Genomic DNA, 16,508 nt, shown 5'->3' on the forward strand with positions numbered 1-16,508 from the left:
TTTTATTTTGTTTTGCTTTGTTTTTCTCCAATTTTCCTGCTCTTGACCCTGCTGCCTATGGGTACAGTCCCTGGGAAGGAACTTCCCTGAGCCAGCGGCTCCTCTGACAGCACCCTCCTCCTTCGGGAAGGAAGCCCTTCTCCACAGAGCAGCACAGGAGCTGGAGGAGCCGACTCTGGATGCACACAGCCTGAGTTTCAGTACCAGCTCGGTAGTAACCTACCGCCCTGTGTGACCTTAAGCAGGTGGCTTAACCCTCTTCATGCCCCAGGGAGTTCAGAACAGTGGCTACTTGGTAAAATTGTAGGGTTAAATGAAAACCTGTCTGTGAAGCTTTAAGCGTGGTGCCTGGCGAGCGAGCATTACCATCACGGCGCTTTTATTTCCTCCCCTCATAGTTTAAGTCTGGCCTCTGGTTGTGGTTTTTACATACTGTTTCCCCTTTGTGTAGCCCCCTGTGAGGTCAGATCTCATTCATTTAGATGTTCACTGGTTTTGCAACTTAGTAAGTGCTCAAAGAATTGAAGCATCCTGGATTCCACGGACCTCTTCTTCGTTCAGGAAGAGGCAATAAAGTGGCAGAAAATATGTGTGGCTTATTGTAACCTCACTGTGACAACGGACTCCCTTTGTGCTCAAGTTGGCCTGTTTTGTTGGAGCACATTCACAGCTTAGCTGGCGAGATAGACGATGATAGAATTGTGCTGTGCCTTCCTAGGAAGTGGGGGAGGGGACCACAGTTGGTGTCCTAAGGCAGTTTCCTTTCTCCGGCTTTGAGAACACCTTCTTTTCTGGTCCCCACTGAGCTCATTTGTTGAGAGAAGAGAGACTGTTTGCTTTCTGACTTTTCATCCATCATACTTTCAGGCTTTGGTTCTCATTTATTTCTCAAGTTCTCGGCGTAGTGAGATGATAGTTATATTTAGCACTAGCCTGGTTTAAATTTGTCATACTTTAATAAATTTTTCATAAACAGGCCCTCTTTCTCTTTGACTTACGTGAGTGGATATATTTGAGAAACCAGAAAGGGGCAGAGTGTTGAGCTCAAATTTAGACCGGGAGCATCCTTTCAACATCGATGTAAGAAAGTGCTGTTTGGGATGCCTTTTGGGTTTTTCAACCCAGTTAAAAGCATTGATTATAAGAATCAGCTGATTAATCTATTGATTTTATGAAAATCCATTTTTAAAAGTTTCTAGTCCCTCAAATAAGTGATTACCTGGTATTTTTCATCGGGGTTTTAAAATGAAGAGTGGAAATAAATTTGCTACAAGAGCGTGTTTAACAACCTCTTCAAAATCTGACGGTAGCATTAGTCATCCAAATATTTTGTGAGTGCGGCTTCAAACCCTCCATCACTTGTGTGGGTGGAGAGTCGGTTGTTGTTCGTAGTTTGGTAATAACTTTGCATGGAGCTGTTTCTCTGACATGAGTGCCGCCCACGGGAACGTGAGGGAAGCCAGGCTTTCCCTATGAAACTTCCCTCATTTTTGAGGAGGCAGCACTTTCCGTCTGATTGCGTTTAATGGATTGTCTGCTTCCTGAGAAAAACCTGCATTTTTAGGAATTGAAATTGTCATGTGATATCCCTGTGTGAATTAAGCCATGTTATGGGTGACACTGTGAGATTTTAGTGTCCTCCTGCTATCCTGTATCGTAATATCATAATTCCCAAACAGTCTCGTGTGCGTTGCTCAGTGTCACTGTGCTTGTGAGTACCATGTTTTGGCTACATCTGTGCTGTGGCCCGGCCGCATGTGGCCCAGCACATTTTATTAGGTTGATGCGAGACCATTACCAGTAGAGTTTGCCTGGAGCTATATACACAGGGGGGTTTGGGTCTGTGCCTCTGGCCTGTATATTTAGGATTCAGATGAAAGCTTTATGAGAACAGAGAGTTTGGTTTATCTTCATTTTTACTGATACAGAACTGGGGTTTAGTTATAATCCGTTATTGATTAACTGTGATCAAAGCGGACAGTGAAGTCCAAATACTGACACAGAATTTGAGTCAGCAACCAGAATTTCCCTAACCTGTAGAAGTATTCCAGAGGCGTTATTTTTGTTTAGCAGGAGAACATCCTTGCACCGTATGATGATCACATTAGCATTTTATAGGCACCACAGCTGTCTGAGCATCAAGTAATAATGGTTCAAATCCATCCATTCACACATCTAGCTAGCCAGCCGGACGTGTGTTCGGCACAGAGAGTTACAGAACACCAGTTGTGTTCCTGGCATTGGAGCTTGACAACGGCATTCTGCATAGACTTCAGCAAATTGGCACTTGTCAAGAACCTAGCCATCTTACTACACATAGTCTCCTAAGGAAATGAAACACGGAACATAGCAGAAGTGTATTTAGTCTTAAGAAGAGGCTTGTAGGAGCCTCTGGGTGGCTCAGTTGGTTGAGTGTCCAACTCTTAATTTCGGCTCAGGTCGTGATCTCACAGTCATAAGATTGAGCCCCGCTGCATGGGATTCTCTCTCTCTCTCTCTCTCTCTCTCTCTCTCTCTCTCTGCCCCTCTGCCACTCACGTGCTCTCTCAAAATAAATAAATAAGCTTTTTAAAAAATTAAAAAGAAAAGGCTTATAAACACAGCTGGTTGTTCAGCTATTTCCGGCTCAGGTAGGAGGGTTCAGAGAGAGAGAGTAGTGTCCCAGTACATCTTGGTTTGCCTGTGTGCAAGGATCCCCAGACTTAGGGGTTCCAGAGTTTTGATATCGCCTTCTTGGGGTCTTACCTTCATTGGCATCGATGACCTGAAAGGTAGCCATTGCCAAGTGACTGAAGGAAAAAAGATGTGGTTGTGATTACTCTGGCCTCTCCATCATGCTGCCGTGTAAAAATCAGTGTCACCTCTGTTAACATCCCTCTAAAATTTGTTTGTATGTCTCACATTTCCTGACTCTGTCAAAAATACTTCCTCCATGAGAATGGTATTTATGATACCATATTATCTTTATTAATTCTTTTGCTGCTTGAATTAAATTTTGCTCTCAGAGGTAGAGGGTTAGAAGATAGAATTGCCTCATTTAAGAGCATTATGTTGATGATGAGCCTCATGCCTCATAAAGGAAAGAGAGAGACCCACTTAGGGCTCTTAGCGTCATTCTATGTATTTGGACATATTTCCTAATTTAGTTCTGAAGTACTTGGCATTCGATGGCAGATTGTATTAAGCAGCATGCGGCGCGCATCCTAATCAGGGAGATGCGAGTGAAGTAATCCAGAAGGCTGGAATATGTTTGACAAGGACGCTCGCTTGGCCCTGCTGCCTCAGCTTACATCACGCTGGAAAATAATTGCTAACGTCTCCTATGATAATCATTCCCTGTACGTGGACGTGAAAAGACTCTGGATTGGTTGCTTGTACTCATCACAAGTTGAAATATCTGTCTGAGAGAGCCTTTGGAATCAGAAACACAGCGCCTTTGGATTCGGGCGCTGCTCTCCCATACCTACACCAGAATAGGACGTCCATTTTTTGCTCAAGGTTCTATTGCAGAGAATAAAAGCTTGGTATTTCACAAGCAGGATGACTGATTTAAAATTTAAAGTTCACAAAGTAAATGGCTAATTTTCTTTTCACTCTGACCTTGAAAGCTTTATCTATATGTTTTGTTCTTGGAGAAATTTAAGAAAATAGCTCTTGAAGACCAGTTTTCTGGGTTCCTGAGTGAGGCTGACCATCATTTTTGCTGTTGCGGTTGTGGCCGTTGTTAATGACTGCTTATTGCACACATACCTTAAAGCTGAATTTCTGATCAGCACTGGAAACAGATGAATCACACATGACATCTACATGGGGGGTTACAGCCTTGTGGGCCTTACCAACAACTTAGCAACATAAAGATGGTTTTCACCTGATCAAAATGGACCCGAGGCCCATGGGGGCCCTCTTCCTGATGTTGTTGAATTTCAGGGTAATGAAAAGTTCTACAGATAAATACATGATGATTGGACCTTCAAATGCAAAAAAAAAAAACAAAAAAACCAAAAAGCACCCAAATGCATTTTGGACACGTTTTAGTATTAAAATGGTGTCAGGAGGTGATATAATTATTCTATATTGTTAATAATAATACTCACATGTCGTGAAAGCCTTGGAGCACCTCCCTAGTCCTCGGGTTTCTCAGGACAGAGCACAGAACCTCTGACTTTAGAGACCTTCGGGACTGCCTCTGATATCCTGTGCAGCCATGGCAGGTGATTCTGCATTTCTTGGGAGTACTGCTGCTCACGGAAGCTAAGAGGGCTTGAGGGTCTCTAGCGGTACTGAATCACTGCTGAGAGGGAGTGACAAAGTCGGAGAAAGGAAGTACAGGGGAAAGTGTTTTCAGCTCCATTCGAGAAGCTCTGTAACCACTGGGGACTCAGCAAGGGTTCTGGAGTCAGTTACACCTTAGGTGGGTCACTTGCATGCCTCAGGCTCCCCGTTTAGAAAGGGAGAAGACCCGGCAAAGGTAGGTGGTGGGCTTTGCACATGGCTGGTGCTCAGCACTTGTCAGTTTCCTCCTTGGCCTCCCCCCCCCCCCCCCCGCCAGCTTTAGGTCAAGTGGGAGTTCTTCAGGAGAGTCAGGGCCGGGTGCAAGTCCAGACAGAGGCATCAGGCCTGGAGGAGGGAGTTTGGGAGGGGGGAGAGCAGCATTGGGGTGACGCGGGCCGGCCGGAACACAGGGGCCCAGGGGCTGGTGCGGGGCTGGTGCGGGGCTGGGCTAGGGCCGTACTTGTAGTAATAGCAGTCTGTGGTGCTTCCCGAGATTCATTTTCCCGAAAATTGTTCTGGAAGAATACATTTAGAATAGATAAGGGATGGACCCACTTAGCTTCTTGCAGAACTACTGGAGTAAGTTCATGTGAATGCCGAGTCCCTTTGTGTCAAAAGCCTTATCGGAGAGGGCTGGAGGGCTGGCGCTGTGTCTCGCACATCTTTGTCTTTGCTCACATTTGCATGATTTTTGTACACTAGTGACATTTGTATCATTTTGGAAGTTTTAAAAACATTGACCAGCATTCTTGAAGTTCTAAGCAAGATTACAAGATTTATATAATCATCGTTGCCTTTCTTCTCCTTTACCCCTTGAATTAGCTTAGAGTTTTATTTAGGGCCTAATTTTCTCTCTCTCTTTTTTAACTGAGATATAGCCGACATACAGTGTCGTATTAGTTTCAGGTGTTCCACATAGTGATTTAACAGGTCTGTACATTCGGTTATTCTGTCTGTCCGCATACAATGTTTTTACAGTATTACTACATTTCCTGTGCTGTGTTTCTCATCCCCATAACTTACAACTGGAAGTTTGTACCTCTTAATCCCCTTCACCTATCCAAAGAAGATCTACAGATCTATTAACAGGGCCTGATTTTTCTAATGGCTTTCCTGATCATTTACACGGAATTTCCGTCCTGGTTTACCATTCCGCACCCATGGAAGAGCATGAACTTGGAGTTGACCTTTGTGTTTGTTTCACCTCACAAATAGTTATGGCTTTGGTTTCTTTGTGACACATCAGCCTTAAAGTAAATATAGCCCAAGCAGCAACTAGGTTTTGTTAAGGTTAAAAATTAGCTTGTTTTTTAAGTTAATAAAGATCAAGGGTGGCTATTGGAAATATTTGTCTTTGCCCTGGAAGTAAAAGCAGTAACACCGTAGAATAGGCTTCATGCTTTTGATACACACACACACACACACACACACACACACACACACACACACACACACACATTTGAAACTGATGGGTAGCTTGGCAAAGAGTAGGAAAAAGAAGGCACACAGATGACCTGTGTGAGTGGAATTTCAGAACACTTATGACATTTTACTGTTTTCAAGTACGCATAGCAGCTTGGACTAGACTAACAAAATATTACAAGTTAGAGAACTTTGCTTTTTATTCATTCCGTAGATGGAATATGATTTATTCATTCACTCAGCTCTTCAGTCTCCTACAAGGCGTCATGTTAGAGTGGGTTAATAATGATAAATTATTGAGTTGCAGATGAGTCCTAATGGACACAAAGTTATTCTTCTAAGCATTCTCTCTGTGTGTTACTAATTTGCAGGGTAAAGGAAAACTCTAGCTCAGTCCAAGTTTGATCGTATTCCACATTAAGGAATTTGAGATGAGTTATGAGGTTTACAGTGTGTTCAAATGAGGCCAGGAATCCAAAAGAGTGCCCCTCACCAAACGTCCACAGTTATTGGAACCTGTGAATAGGTTAGGTTACATGACAGAGGGGAATGAAGGCTGTAGATGGAAGTAAGGTTGCCAATCTCTTGACCTTAAAATAGGGAGATTGTTCTGGATTATCTGGTGGAACCCAGTGTAATCGCAATGGTCCTTAAAAGTGGAAGAGGGAGGCAGGAGAGGAGGTCGGAGTAATGTCACATGAGAAGGTCCCGACCCCCGGTTGAGACGGAGGGAAGGGATCTAAGAGCCAGGGAATGTGGGCAGCTTCTAGAAGCTGGAAAAGGCAAGGAAACGGATTCTTCCCTAGGCTTCAGCACAGAACATAGCTAGCTGACACCTGGATGTTAGCCAGTGAGACCCACAGTAGGTTTCCAACCTACAGAATTATAAGATGGTGACTATTTGTTTCGAAGGAAGGAAAGAAAAGAAAAGAAAAAGAAAAAGAAAAAGAAAAAGAAAAAAACCCCGAGGCCAGAAATCTTCTGAACTGTTCAGCAGGCAGAAAGTAGGTCTGCTGGGGCGTGGGCCCCAGCCTCTGCTCAGCTCTCCTGCTCCAGAAACGTCCATTGATAAGGGACCGACTGGCTGGATCTGGACCAAATTCAATACCCAGATCCTTTCTAGGTTAGGACCTCTGGCTGAGGCTCCATCTACTCCCCTGGGTGGCCCCATTGCACTGCAGTGTTTCCTTGGGGTGTGAAGTCTTGTCTCATGTTCACAAAAATGACATGAAAGTATTTGCTCCCCAGGCCCCCCTCCCTTGTCTCTGCCCTCTCCCCACCACTGCCTCTTACACCACCTATCAGCCTACCCCCTCATGGTCCCTGTCTGGTTTTACCAGAGTGAGGGCTGCGTGCTGAGGACTGTGGGTAAGGCCCTGGTGCTGGCCTTCAGCCTGGCCCTCAAGACCTGGGGGGGTCGGGTTTCCGTCCTGCATCCCACACCTCCAGAACGAGCCCCTTGCTCCAGCCAGGCCAACTCGATCCAGAATATGCCATGTTACTGATTAGCGGTAGCGTTCCCTCTTCCCCTCCTGTCTCCCCACGTCCTTTCAGGGAAGGTCCGTCCAGAGTCCCACTTGCCAGAAGGAGCCTTACTGATGTCTGACTTTCAGTGCATACCCTTCTTCTCTGACTTGTGTGGCACGTGGGTGTAAATCTCACGTTTTGGTACTGTCGCTGCCCAGCACGGTTCTTAACCAGATTGGCATCAGCTGGGAGGTAGGAAGTGAGCATTTATAGTTGAGTAACACTTCTGTCCTGGTGGAGACTCATTTTTGGCTTGGGAGGCAGTATAGGTTAGTGCAGGGGTTCTCAGGTGCCAGGGGACACAGAAATATATGGACCTCTGCACCCTACCCCAAGGCTTCTGAGTCGGGGGGTCTGGGGTGGGAGAATATGAGAATCTGCATGTCTAGTGAGGGCTATGATGCCACTCGTCCAGGGGCCATACTCTTGTGCATCCTGGGGCAGAGGTTTAAAGAGCATCGGCTTGGAGGCCCGCCACCAAGGTTTGAATCCTGGTCCCCAAACCTCCTCACTGTGTAGATGCTTTGACCTCTCCACACCTCCGCTTCCACGTGTATACAGGGTGTAAAGTCATAATACCCACCATATGGGATTGTGGGGATCAGGTGAGAGACTGCGTCGTGGTGGGCTTTTGCACCTGAGAGAACGCTGTAAGCGTCAGCCATTATTAACCATTTTTCTTGGAATCCAGAAAGGCATTGTGATATGGTGGCAGACACTGATGTAGGGATGGGACAGGATGGGCTCTGCCTGCTGTGTCCTTGGCTACTGTCGTCACCTGTGTAATTGGGGCAAGCTATTCAAGCATTTCTAGGCCTTAGTTTCTTCATGTATAAAACGTAGGCAGTAGTATTTGTCTGTTTTCCTCTTGGTGGCTGTGAGAATCACGTGGAATATTCTGAAAGGATTTATATGAAAGGAATATCAGAATTATTATTAACAGCTGCTATGTATAGCATTCCTTATGTACAGAACACGTCTAAGCTCATGCGTGTGGGTGCAGTCGTGAGCCACACTGGCGGAGTGGACTGTCTGCCCTACGCCAAAGGCCGATTGTTCACTGCGGTTGCTGGCCTCCTCCGTCGGCCGTCCTGGTCCTGTGATCTGATTTTAGCCCCACTCTTCCTGTCTGCCCCCTTCAAAGCCTTTGTCAAGTCTAACCTGGGGCCAAACGAGAAGTCTCCAGGCTCGTCAAAGGAAAATTGAGAACAGCCAGTGTGATAGCCTGAACTTCAGGAGCGATGTGGAGTCTGTAGGCTTACAGATACCTTCACGTGATGATCGTCTCACTTGTAATCTTCCTATTGAAAAAATAACGTCTCCGTTGCCTATCATTTTGAAGAATTCATTTCAGAGTCTGCAGCCTCCCTTTTCTTCCCTATATGAGAGAGATGTAATAACTTTCTTTCTCATGGGGGCTATGATCAGTTACATGTGGCTAATATTTGTGAAGGGCTTTGAAACTGGCTGTGCTCTTTGTTACCATGAGGCGTGTTGGGACATAACAGGAGGACGGGAGGATTTTCAGCTTTCGGTTAGACGTTTGTATAACCAGTGTAATCTCTTCATTGGGCTGAATGCTCTGACAAGGAGCATTTCCTGTTGATTTTATGTGCCCCTTATCTGGTTCTTTGTGGCCACCTCTCTGTTCTTTATTCTAGCACTAGGACAGAGATGGTCTAGAGAGAGCCCTGAAGCAAAGCAGGGAGCTGTATTCTGCTCACTCCACAAAGTAGACCTGCCTTTCTTATTTCCAGCATCTATGAGCGTAGGGCTGAGAGAGAGAGATGTGGGTTACATCTGCCTGCGTTTTCACCCGAGCTTACTCTTGCTCTCTGGGTTGCTTTCGGGTTTAGGTCATAATAGGTGTTGGTTCGGCCTCGCTCTGGTCCTTTGTAGACATCTGCCCGCGCCACAGAGCCCCTGCGTTTGGCACAGACCACGGTGATTGGCAGTGCCTTCCCAGGCAGGGTCCAGTCCTGGAACAGCGGGGGTTGCAGGTGCATTGGCACGTGCTGGTGGGGAGCGCACACGGGCCTTGCCCACCCAGCGCCTGGCGACTCTCAGCAACACGGTCCCATCTCTGAAATATCTTGGCCTTGTGGGCTTGTCACTCCAATTAAAACTTCAACATGAAAGCAGCCCAGGCTGCTGCTCCCTTTGTGCTGCATGTGAGCGTGGCCCGTGCCAGGAGCATGTCATGGAGACCGTGGAGGGGGTGCCACGTTTCGGGGGCCTGCGCTCGTGTCGGGGGTCCGTTTCTTCAAGCTTCACGTCTTGCTGGTTGCTGCTGCTAAGTGCACCTGAGAGGCAACTTTCTGTTTGCCAACAGACAGTCACCTTTGGGCTGGTGGTGAAAGTCATTTTGCACATGTTCACAGATCCGCCGTGTTACCAAGCTTCACGCTCTGACTTCTCTCTGGCAAGGACTTACAAAATAGTCTCTCTGGCTGATTGTCAAAAATTACATCATATCGGAGTAAACTGCTTTTAAATCAGACATCCATTATTCATGTATATTAACTGCTTTTTTATTTTTTTATTGGCTGTTTTGTGTATGATTTACTCTTTTCTCACTAGGTCCCCCCTCCCTCCCCAATTGTCTGTCTTCCTCCTCGTTTTTTTTTTTTTTTAATCTTAGCTCATCTGTGAATTTATAGAGGCTGTTGACTTAGCTTTGCATGTGAGTATGAATATGCTGGCCCTGCATTGTTTTGTAGTGAAATTTTAACCACGTTTTTGCAGGCCATATTTATGTTGGGTCAGGACAGCAGCTTGGGTCATTTACATGAGTAAATTCTACCCCAAAGACTGAGAAGTCTTTTTCTCTTGTACCTTTTGTATTGTTTTAAATGGGCACTACTAGTTTTGTACCTCAAGAGCTGTACTGAACGAACTGTACCTCCCACTTATGAAACAGCTAAATATGTTGCCATGAGTGGAAAAGCCAATGGACTTAATGTGTTCATTTGTATGCACGGAGCGGATCTCTACTGTAGGCCGGTGTGCCGTGGGCCCGGGATCGATAGACACAGGCCGAGATGTGTAGCACTCACTCATTCTTTCATCAGATCCGCGTTCAGTCCCTCCCATGGTGCCAAACACAGCACAGGTCTCCAGGAAGTACCTGTCCACTCCACACCATAGTGCCAGAGGGTCCCCTGGGCAGCCGGCATCTTTGTGGCTGTGGTGCAGTGCCCTGACCCGTGGCACTTGTCTGTTTGGAATAAGGACCACGTGCAGTTTGAACTACTTATTTAACCCAGATCGGCAGGGTTATTGTGGATAATCGGTATTTGCGTACTTTTAAGCACATTTACCTGAATCTTTGCTCACCGTTCCTTCCAGCACCTCAGACCTTTTTTGTGGAATGATTTTCCACCTTCCAAAAATATACTCTTAAGAAGTTCCTTTAGTGAGGGTCTCCTAGGCGCAGGAGTTCTCTGTATTTTTCCCCAAGAACCTCTTTTTTTTTTGGCCTCAGTCTAAGGTAGTTTTGCTGGTCCCTTATAACTGTGGGTTGACAGTCCTCTACGCTCAGCCCTTTGGAGAGACGATTGGTTTGGACTCCATTGGGTCCACTGAGAGCTTGGCTGTCAGTCTAACGGTCATTGTGCTCAAGCCTCTTCCTCCTCTTTTGTCTGCTTTGAAGATCTTTTCCTAGTCTTACTTTTCTGTGGTTTCTCTCTGATGTCTCTAGGTGTGCCTGCACTTTCATTTTTCCCATTGGATCTCTTGTGCTTCCTCCTTCCGGTTGTAGAACATTCTCAGTCATTGTGGAAATTTTCCCCTCCCTCATCCTATCTGTTCTTCCTCTCTGGAACTCAGGGCAGATGTGTGTTGGACCAGCTTGTCCTCTCTGGGCTGTGTGCTGCTCACCCACATTTTCCATCTCTGCCTCTCTATGTTGCATTCTAAGTGACGTCTTCAAATCTGTCTTCAGTTCATGGAATTCCTTGGACTTTAATTCTCTAGCTCGTCCGTTGCCTTTGTAATTTCTAGAAATTCTGTTTGTTTTGTTTTTGCAGAGGCTTCTTTGATGCTTTTGACTCCTCACCATTTTATTTCTGTAAACATTTTCAGCATACGTTTTTTGTTTCATCTAATAAACATCTGATATCCTTGGAAGTCTAATCAGTTTGTTTTCTACCTCTCATTTTTGATGAGTTGTTCCTTTCTGTAGTTGGGATTTTTTTTTTTTTTTTGAGCCTCATAAATATCTATTTATTTATTTTTACTTTTAATTTAAATTTTAGTTAACATACTAATATTGGTTTCAGAATAATTCAGTGATCCATCACTTACATACAACACCCAGTGCCCATCACAAGTGCCTCCTTAATGCCCATCTAGCCCATCCCCCACCCACCTCCTTCCATCAACCCTCAGTTTGTTCTCTGTCCTTAAGAGTCTCTTGTGGTTTCTTTCCCTCTCTCCTCTCCCCCCTGCCCAACCCCGCCTTGGGATTTTTTTTTTTTATGAGCTGTATTTGGCTGATCTTGATTTGTAGGCTTCCTTTTGTTCTTTGTTTTTTTCCAATCAAAAGGTCTCACATATTTCTTACTGAGCCAACCTACTGGTGCAGAGGCATAGTAACAGACAAAAATCATTTCCCCGGTAAAACAGGTCTATTGTTCAGGTCGTAGGGATGACTACAGAGTGATAGGGGAGGAACATGGGGCCTCACGCAGCATTAATGTGTGTGCCATCTCATGTGCGATCCCTTATAGATGCAGCTTGGTTCTTCTCCAGTGTCTCCTCTTGGAGTTGTACCTGATTTTATTACCGGTTTTTATCTGAATCCACTGGGGAATAGGATGATTCTGCTTTTGTTCCTTGGCCATGAATTGCTTGATCCGGAAAGTCTTGTGAGAAGACACGGAGACAACCGTCAACTGTCCACACGACAATGGCGGAGAAAAGGAAAGCAATTTGTAGGTTTCCTAAGGGGCCTGGGTTGAGAGGATCTTCCTCCTGAGAAGACCCTGCCAGCTACCAGGAGACATGTTACCAACCTGAAAATACTTCAGTTACCGGGCCAGGGGGCTTTGGGGCCTTGCAAGTAGTTTAAATGTCTATTTATTTATTTTTGAGAAAGGGAGAGAGAATCCCAAGCAGGCTCCAGACTGTCAGCACAGAGCCCTATGTGGGGGGAGGAGGGGGGGGGGCTCTATCCCGCCAATGAGAGATCATGACCTGAGTTGAAATCAAAGAGTTGGACGCCTGACTGACTGAGCCACCCAGGTGCTTTGGGCCTTACAGGTAGTATAAATTTAAACTGTGAACCTGGGTGAGGGCAGACCCGGGGCAAACAGGTTCCACACTGAGTTGAACCTGAGGCAGAAACAAGTTTCCAGAGAGGCTCTATTTGCCAATGGATAGGCTTCTCCACTGGTCTGATTTTTACTGAGCGTACCCGTCCGTACGAGGGCCCCGGCAATAGGCAGACATCTCGGTTCTGGTGTTTCCACTTGGTGCTGGCCAGAAACCGTGCCTCCTGTCTCCCCGGGCTCCTGGGCTCCTGACATTGGCAGATACCCTCAGAGCAGCCCCTGACATGAGCGCCCCTTCCTTTTCTGGTTTTAGCGCCCTCTTCGTTTTTGGCTCCTCCGAATTTCTCTGATTTCTCAGGAGTTAAACAGAATGTTTGAGGAATATTTAATAGACTGAATCTTATGCAGCATTTTCAGTGTTTGTAAACAGGAGGGCTTTCCCCATATTCTAGTCTGCTGCGCTGTCAGAGAAAACCTTAGCCTGGCTACAGTTGGAGTGCTCTAGAATCTGGATGGTCTGGAGAGGGATCTGTGGAACCTCCTTCTGTTTTGAGTAGGATGAAGTAATTCTTTGTATAAGCCAATAACGGGATTAGGCATCCAGAAATGGGGGAATGCGTCAAGCAAAAAAAAGGTGTATCTGTGTATTTATCGTGAACCAGACTGTGGTTACCAGATTTGCCAATGTACCAATCAGTTCATCTCCAAGCACATGCTGGGCCCTTGATCAGTGCTGCAGGAATGAATGATAGGATTTCTTCCCTAAGGAACTTAGGGTCTGAGTCCGAGGCAGTGTTCTATGGCATGTGGCATGGCGCTTGGTAGCACAGCCTCAGCTGGCCTGGCCGAACCAGTTTCCGGTGTTTGAGAACCACGGGTCTGAGAAAAAGAAGCTGACTTGCCGTTCGAGACGGCACCTCGTAAACAGCAGCTGAAGCGTGTAGACAGTAAATACCTTCATTACCGACGAGAGGAGATGAACTCTGCCAAAGGCACAGAGAGAGCACAAAATAAGCTTCCTTGGGGTGGAAGAGGAGAGGACATGAGGACTGTTTGCTTTATGCCCTAGAATTTGGCTTCTTACCATGACTTTCTCCCCTCAGAAGAGCAAAGTATGTGTGGTAGTGGTGGGGGCGGGTTATTAGGGAATCAATAGAGAAAAGTAGGTAGACTGTCATCTCCAAAGATTTCAGTCAAATACCCACCCCCATGCCTTTTATCTTGGACTCTCTCAGCCTAGCATCTGCCAACCTTCCGCTCTCCTTGTCCCTTCCCCTTCTTAAAATAGCAGCAGAGGGGGTGCCTGGGTGGCTCAGCCAGTTAAGCATCTGACTTCGGCTCGGGTTGTGGTCTCAGTTTGTGGATTCAAGCCCCGTGTCGGGCTCTCTGTCAGCCCGGAGCGCACTTTGGATCCTCTGTCTCCCTCTCTCTCTGCCCCTCCCCCACGCAACAGACAAGTGATCTTTAATTCACCATGCTTTTGAAAATGCCACTGTCTCGTAAGGAAGGCTTCTGACCACTCCTCACTTTTTGGGAAAGGCAGTGCTGCGGTCCTGAGGAGGCCAGCCAGCTGCTCAGGTGGGTGTTGGAGTGATGCCTTTGACAGAAGTGTATGAGGACTTACTGTTTTGGTAAGTTTAAAATCAAAACACAGACGGAGTTCCTTTCTTCATTCATCAGTGTGTGACCAAAAGTCGGGGACCGCGAGGCTCTGTAATCTCTTCGTAGTGATTCCTGTATGCAACTGGGTGCTGTTTCATGATGAAGGTAACAGCGTGCCCACATTTAGGAAACCTCTGCCGTGCGATATTCGCTTCTTACTAGGTGGGTGAAGGACCTCGCCCACTGCAGGGACAGTAGCCGTTGGTCAGCTCTTGCCTTCACGCTTTGGTTGGAAGGCCAGTCCTGGGCACACTGAGTGTTCCGGGTCGCACCGGGGTATCCCAGATGCTGGCCCCGTGGCCGCCTCCCACTTCCTGATTCTACCCTGCCGCCCCTGCCATTACAACACCAGATGCTAGGACGTGGCTGTAAGGTGGGCCTCCTCAGAGAGGCGGGTCCCACATATCCAGGAGCAGGACAGCCGGTGGCCGTGCACCAGCTGGTGAAGAGGCGGCTTGTTGCAGCTGGCAGCAGGCTGAGGCCTCCACGTGTCACCCACCGTCCCTGTTCATTCCAGTACCGACTGCAAAGAAGATGATTGATAAATATTTGTTGCAGTAACGAAGTACGTTATTTTGTCTAAAAATTTATTAACAGCCCAAATAGCCATCAATACGAAATTACACATTCATAAGAAATTCTATGCAGGCATTAAAAAGAACAAGATTTACCTATAGATACTAATGAAGAAAGGACTCTCCTGTTGTTTAAGTAGGAAAAACAAGTTATAAAACAATAATCCCATTCAGGGAAAAAACAGTTTTACACACACACACACACACACACACACACACACACACACACGTAGAAAGGCAAGGCAGACCTGTGTCAGAAAAAGTCTAGCGGTATATACACCGAACTGCTGAAGTGTAGTTATTTCTGAGATTGACCTACAGAAGGTTACCGCTCCTTATTTAATTCTGTTGCGTTAGAATTTGTTACAAGATCTATTACGTTTGAAATCAGAAAACAATTTTTTTTAAGAAAAGAATTTCAAAGAAATCTGAATAGCTGACAGAATTTATTTTATTTTATTTTATTTTTAAATTTTTTTTTTTTCAACGTTTATTTATTTTTGGGACAGAGAGAGACAGAGCATGAACGGGGGAGGGGCAGAGAGAGAGGGAGACACAGAATCGGAAACAGGCTCCAGGCTCCGAGCCATCAGCCCAGAGCCTGACGCGGGGCTCGAACTCACGGACCGCGAGATCGTGACCTGGCTGAAGTCGGACGCTTAACCGACTGCGCCACCCAGGCGCCCCTGAATAGCTGACAGAATTTAAAGTTTGGATTCTAAGACTAGGATTTATGAAGATATTTTAAGGTTTTTACGAAGAGGAGGAAAAAACACAGAAAAAAACTTTCTGCTGAAGTTCTTTGTCTATGGTGTTTGCTTCCATCCAGTGCCCTCTCGATCTGCCTGGAAGCCAAAGAGCAGGGAGGGCCACCCAGTGTCCTGCGACTGTAACACCGCACATCCTATAGTTAATTCTGCAAAATAGCTGTTGGTCATTGTAGATAATTCTTAAAATAAAAATTTGCTCTGTAATCACTATGTAGGCTCTTCTGCAACATTCACTTGGTACTTAAAAGGAAAAATCCCCAGCAGCATCTATTGATTTGGCGGTCACATGAATGCAGAACATTTTCTCCAAGATTTTAGCTCTGGGTAGTATTTTCCTTCTTTCTAGCATATCCATACACCTCTGAGAGGGAGTCAAGTGGCCATGGGTTGAGACTCACCCAACTAGGGCAATAAAGAGAAAAATTAGTCTAATGCATGGTCTTAACAAGAGGGGGAGTGTGAGCATGAATAATTAATCTCACTAGTCTGTGGCAATCAGATAAAATGAAGTCCCATTTGCTCAACCTTATTAAAAGAGAGAGAGCGTGGGAGGGAGCGAGCAAGGGAGGGAGAAATGGTAAAGGTCGTTAAGGGACTTTTAACATGGAAAGAACCGCCTCAGAGATGGGTAATGTGTTTTCTAATCTCTGTGGTCTTTAACTAACCCTAATGGTAAAGGTACTCTTTGGATATTCTGATTCATTGAATTATTAAACATTTCAGAAAATACTTGACTCTTCGCTATGAACTTTGATGCCTTTATGATGAATTTGCAGTCTTTCCGGAGAGGGATCAGAGTTCCCTGTGTCACTCAGAGATGACCTATCCACTTGTCAAAAATGAACTAGAAAAAGTAAAGATGGTCCCAATACCAGATTTTAATTGTTAGGTTTACCACGGACCTTTGCACTTTCAAGGCCTACCTTCCTACGATGGAAGTGGAACTGTTATGAAAACAAAAAGACATTGAGTCTAACAACTCCACTGAAAGCTCTGTTATGATACAG

General features: G+C 45.8%; 2 protein-coding genes across 4 annotated transcripts in view; one reads left to right on the forward strand and one right to left on the reverse strand.

The window, feature by feature from the left end:
* The window catches only part of FBXW8 (F-box and WD repeat domain containing 8), a 126,180-nt gene that overhangs the window by 89,948 nt on the left and 19,724 nt on the right, over positions 1 to 16,508 (forward strand). The gene's annotated exons all lie outside the window — the stretch shown is intronic.
* On the reverse strand, positions 11,698 to 12,780 carry LOC112870369 (large ribosomal subunit protein eL39-like). The gene is made up of 2 exons (XM_086683332.1): positions 12,760 to 12,780; positions 11,698 to 12,164 (listed from the first exon to the last, which is right to left on the reverse strand). Exons 1-2 carry the CDS (start codon positions 12,778 to 12,780, stop codon positions 11,946 to 11,948), a joined length of 240 nt encoding a protein of 79 aa, XP_086539458.1. The 3' UTR covers positions 11,698 to 11,945.

The sequence above is a fragment of the Puma concolor genome, chromosome D3 (assembly GCF_028749965.1).
Source record: "Puma concolor isolate L17-30 chromosome D3, mPumCon1.1.hap2, whole genome shotgun sequence".
Taxonomy (NCBI): domain Eukaryota; kingdom Metazoa; phylum Chordata; class Mammalia; order Carnivora; family Felidae; genus Puma; species Puma concolor.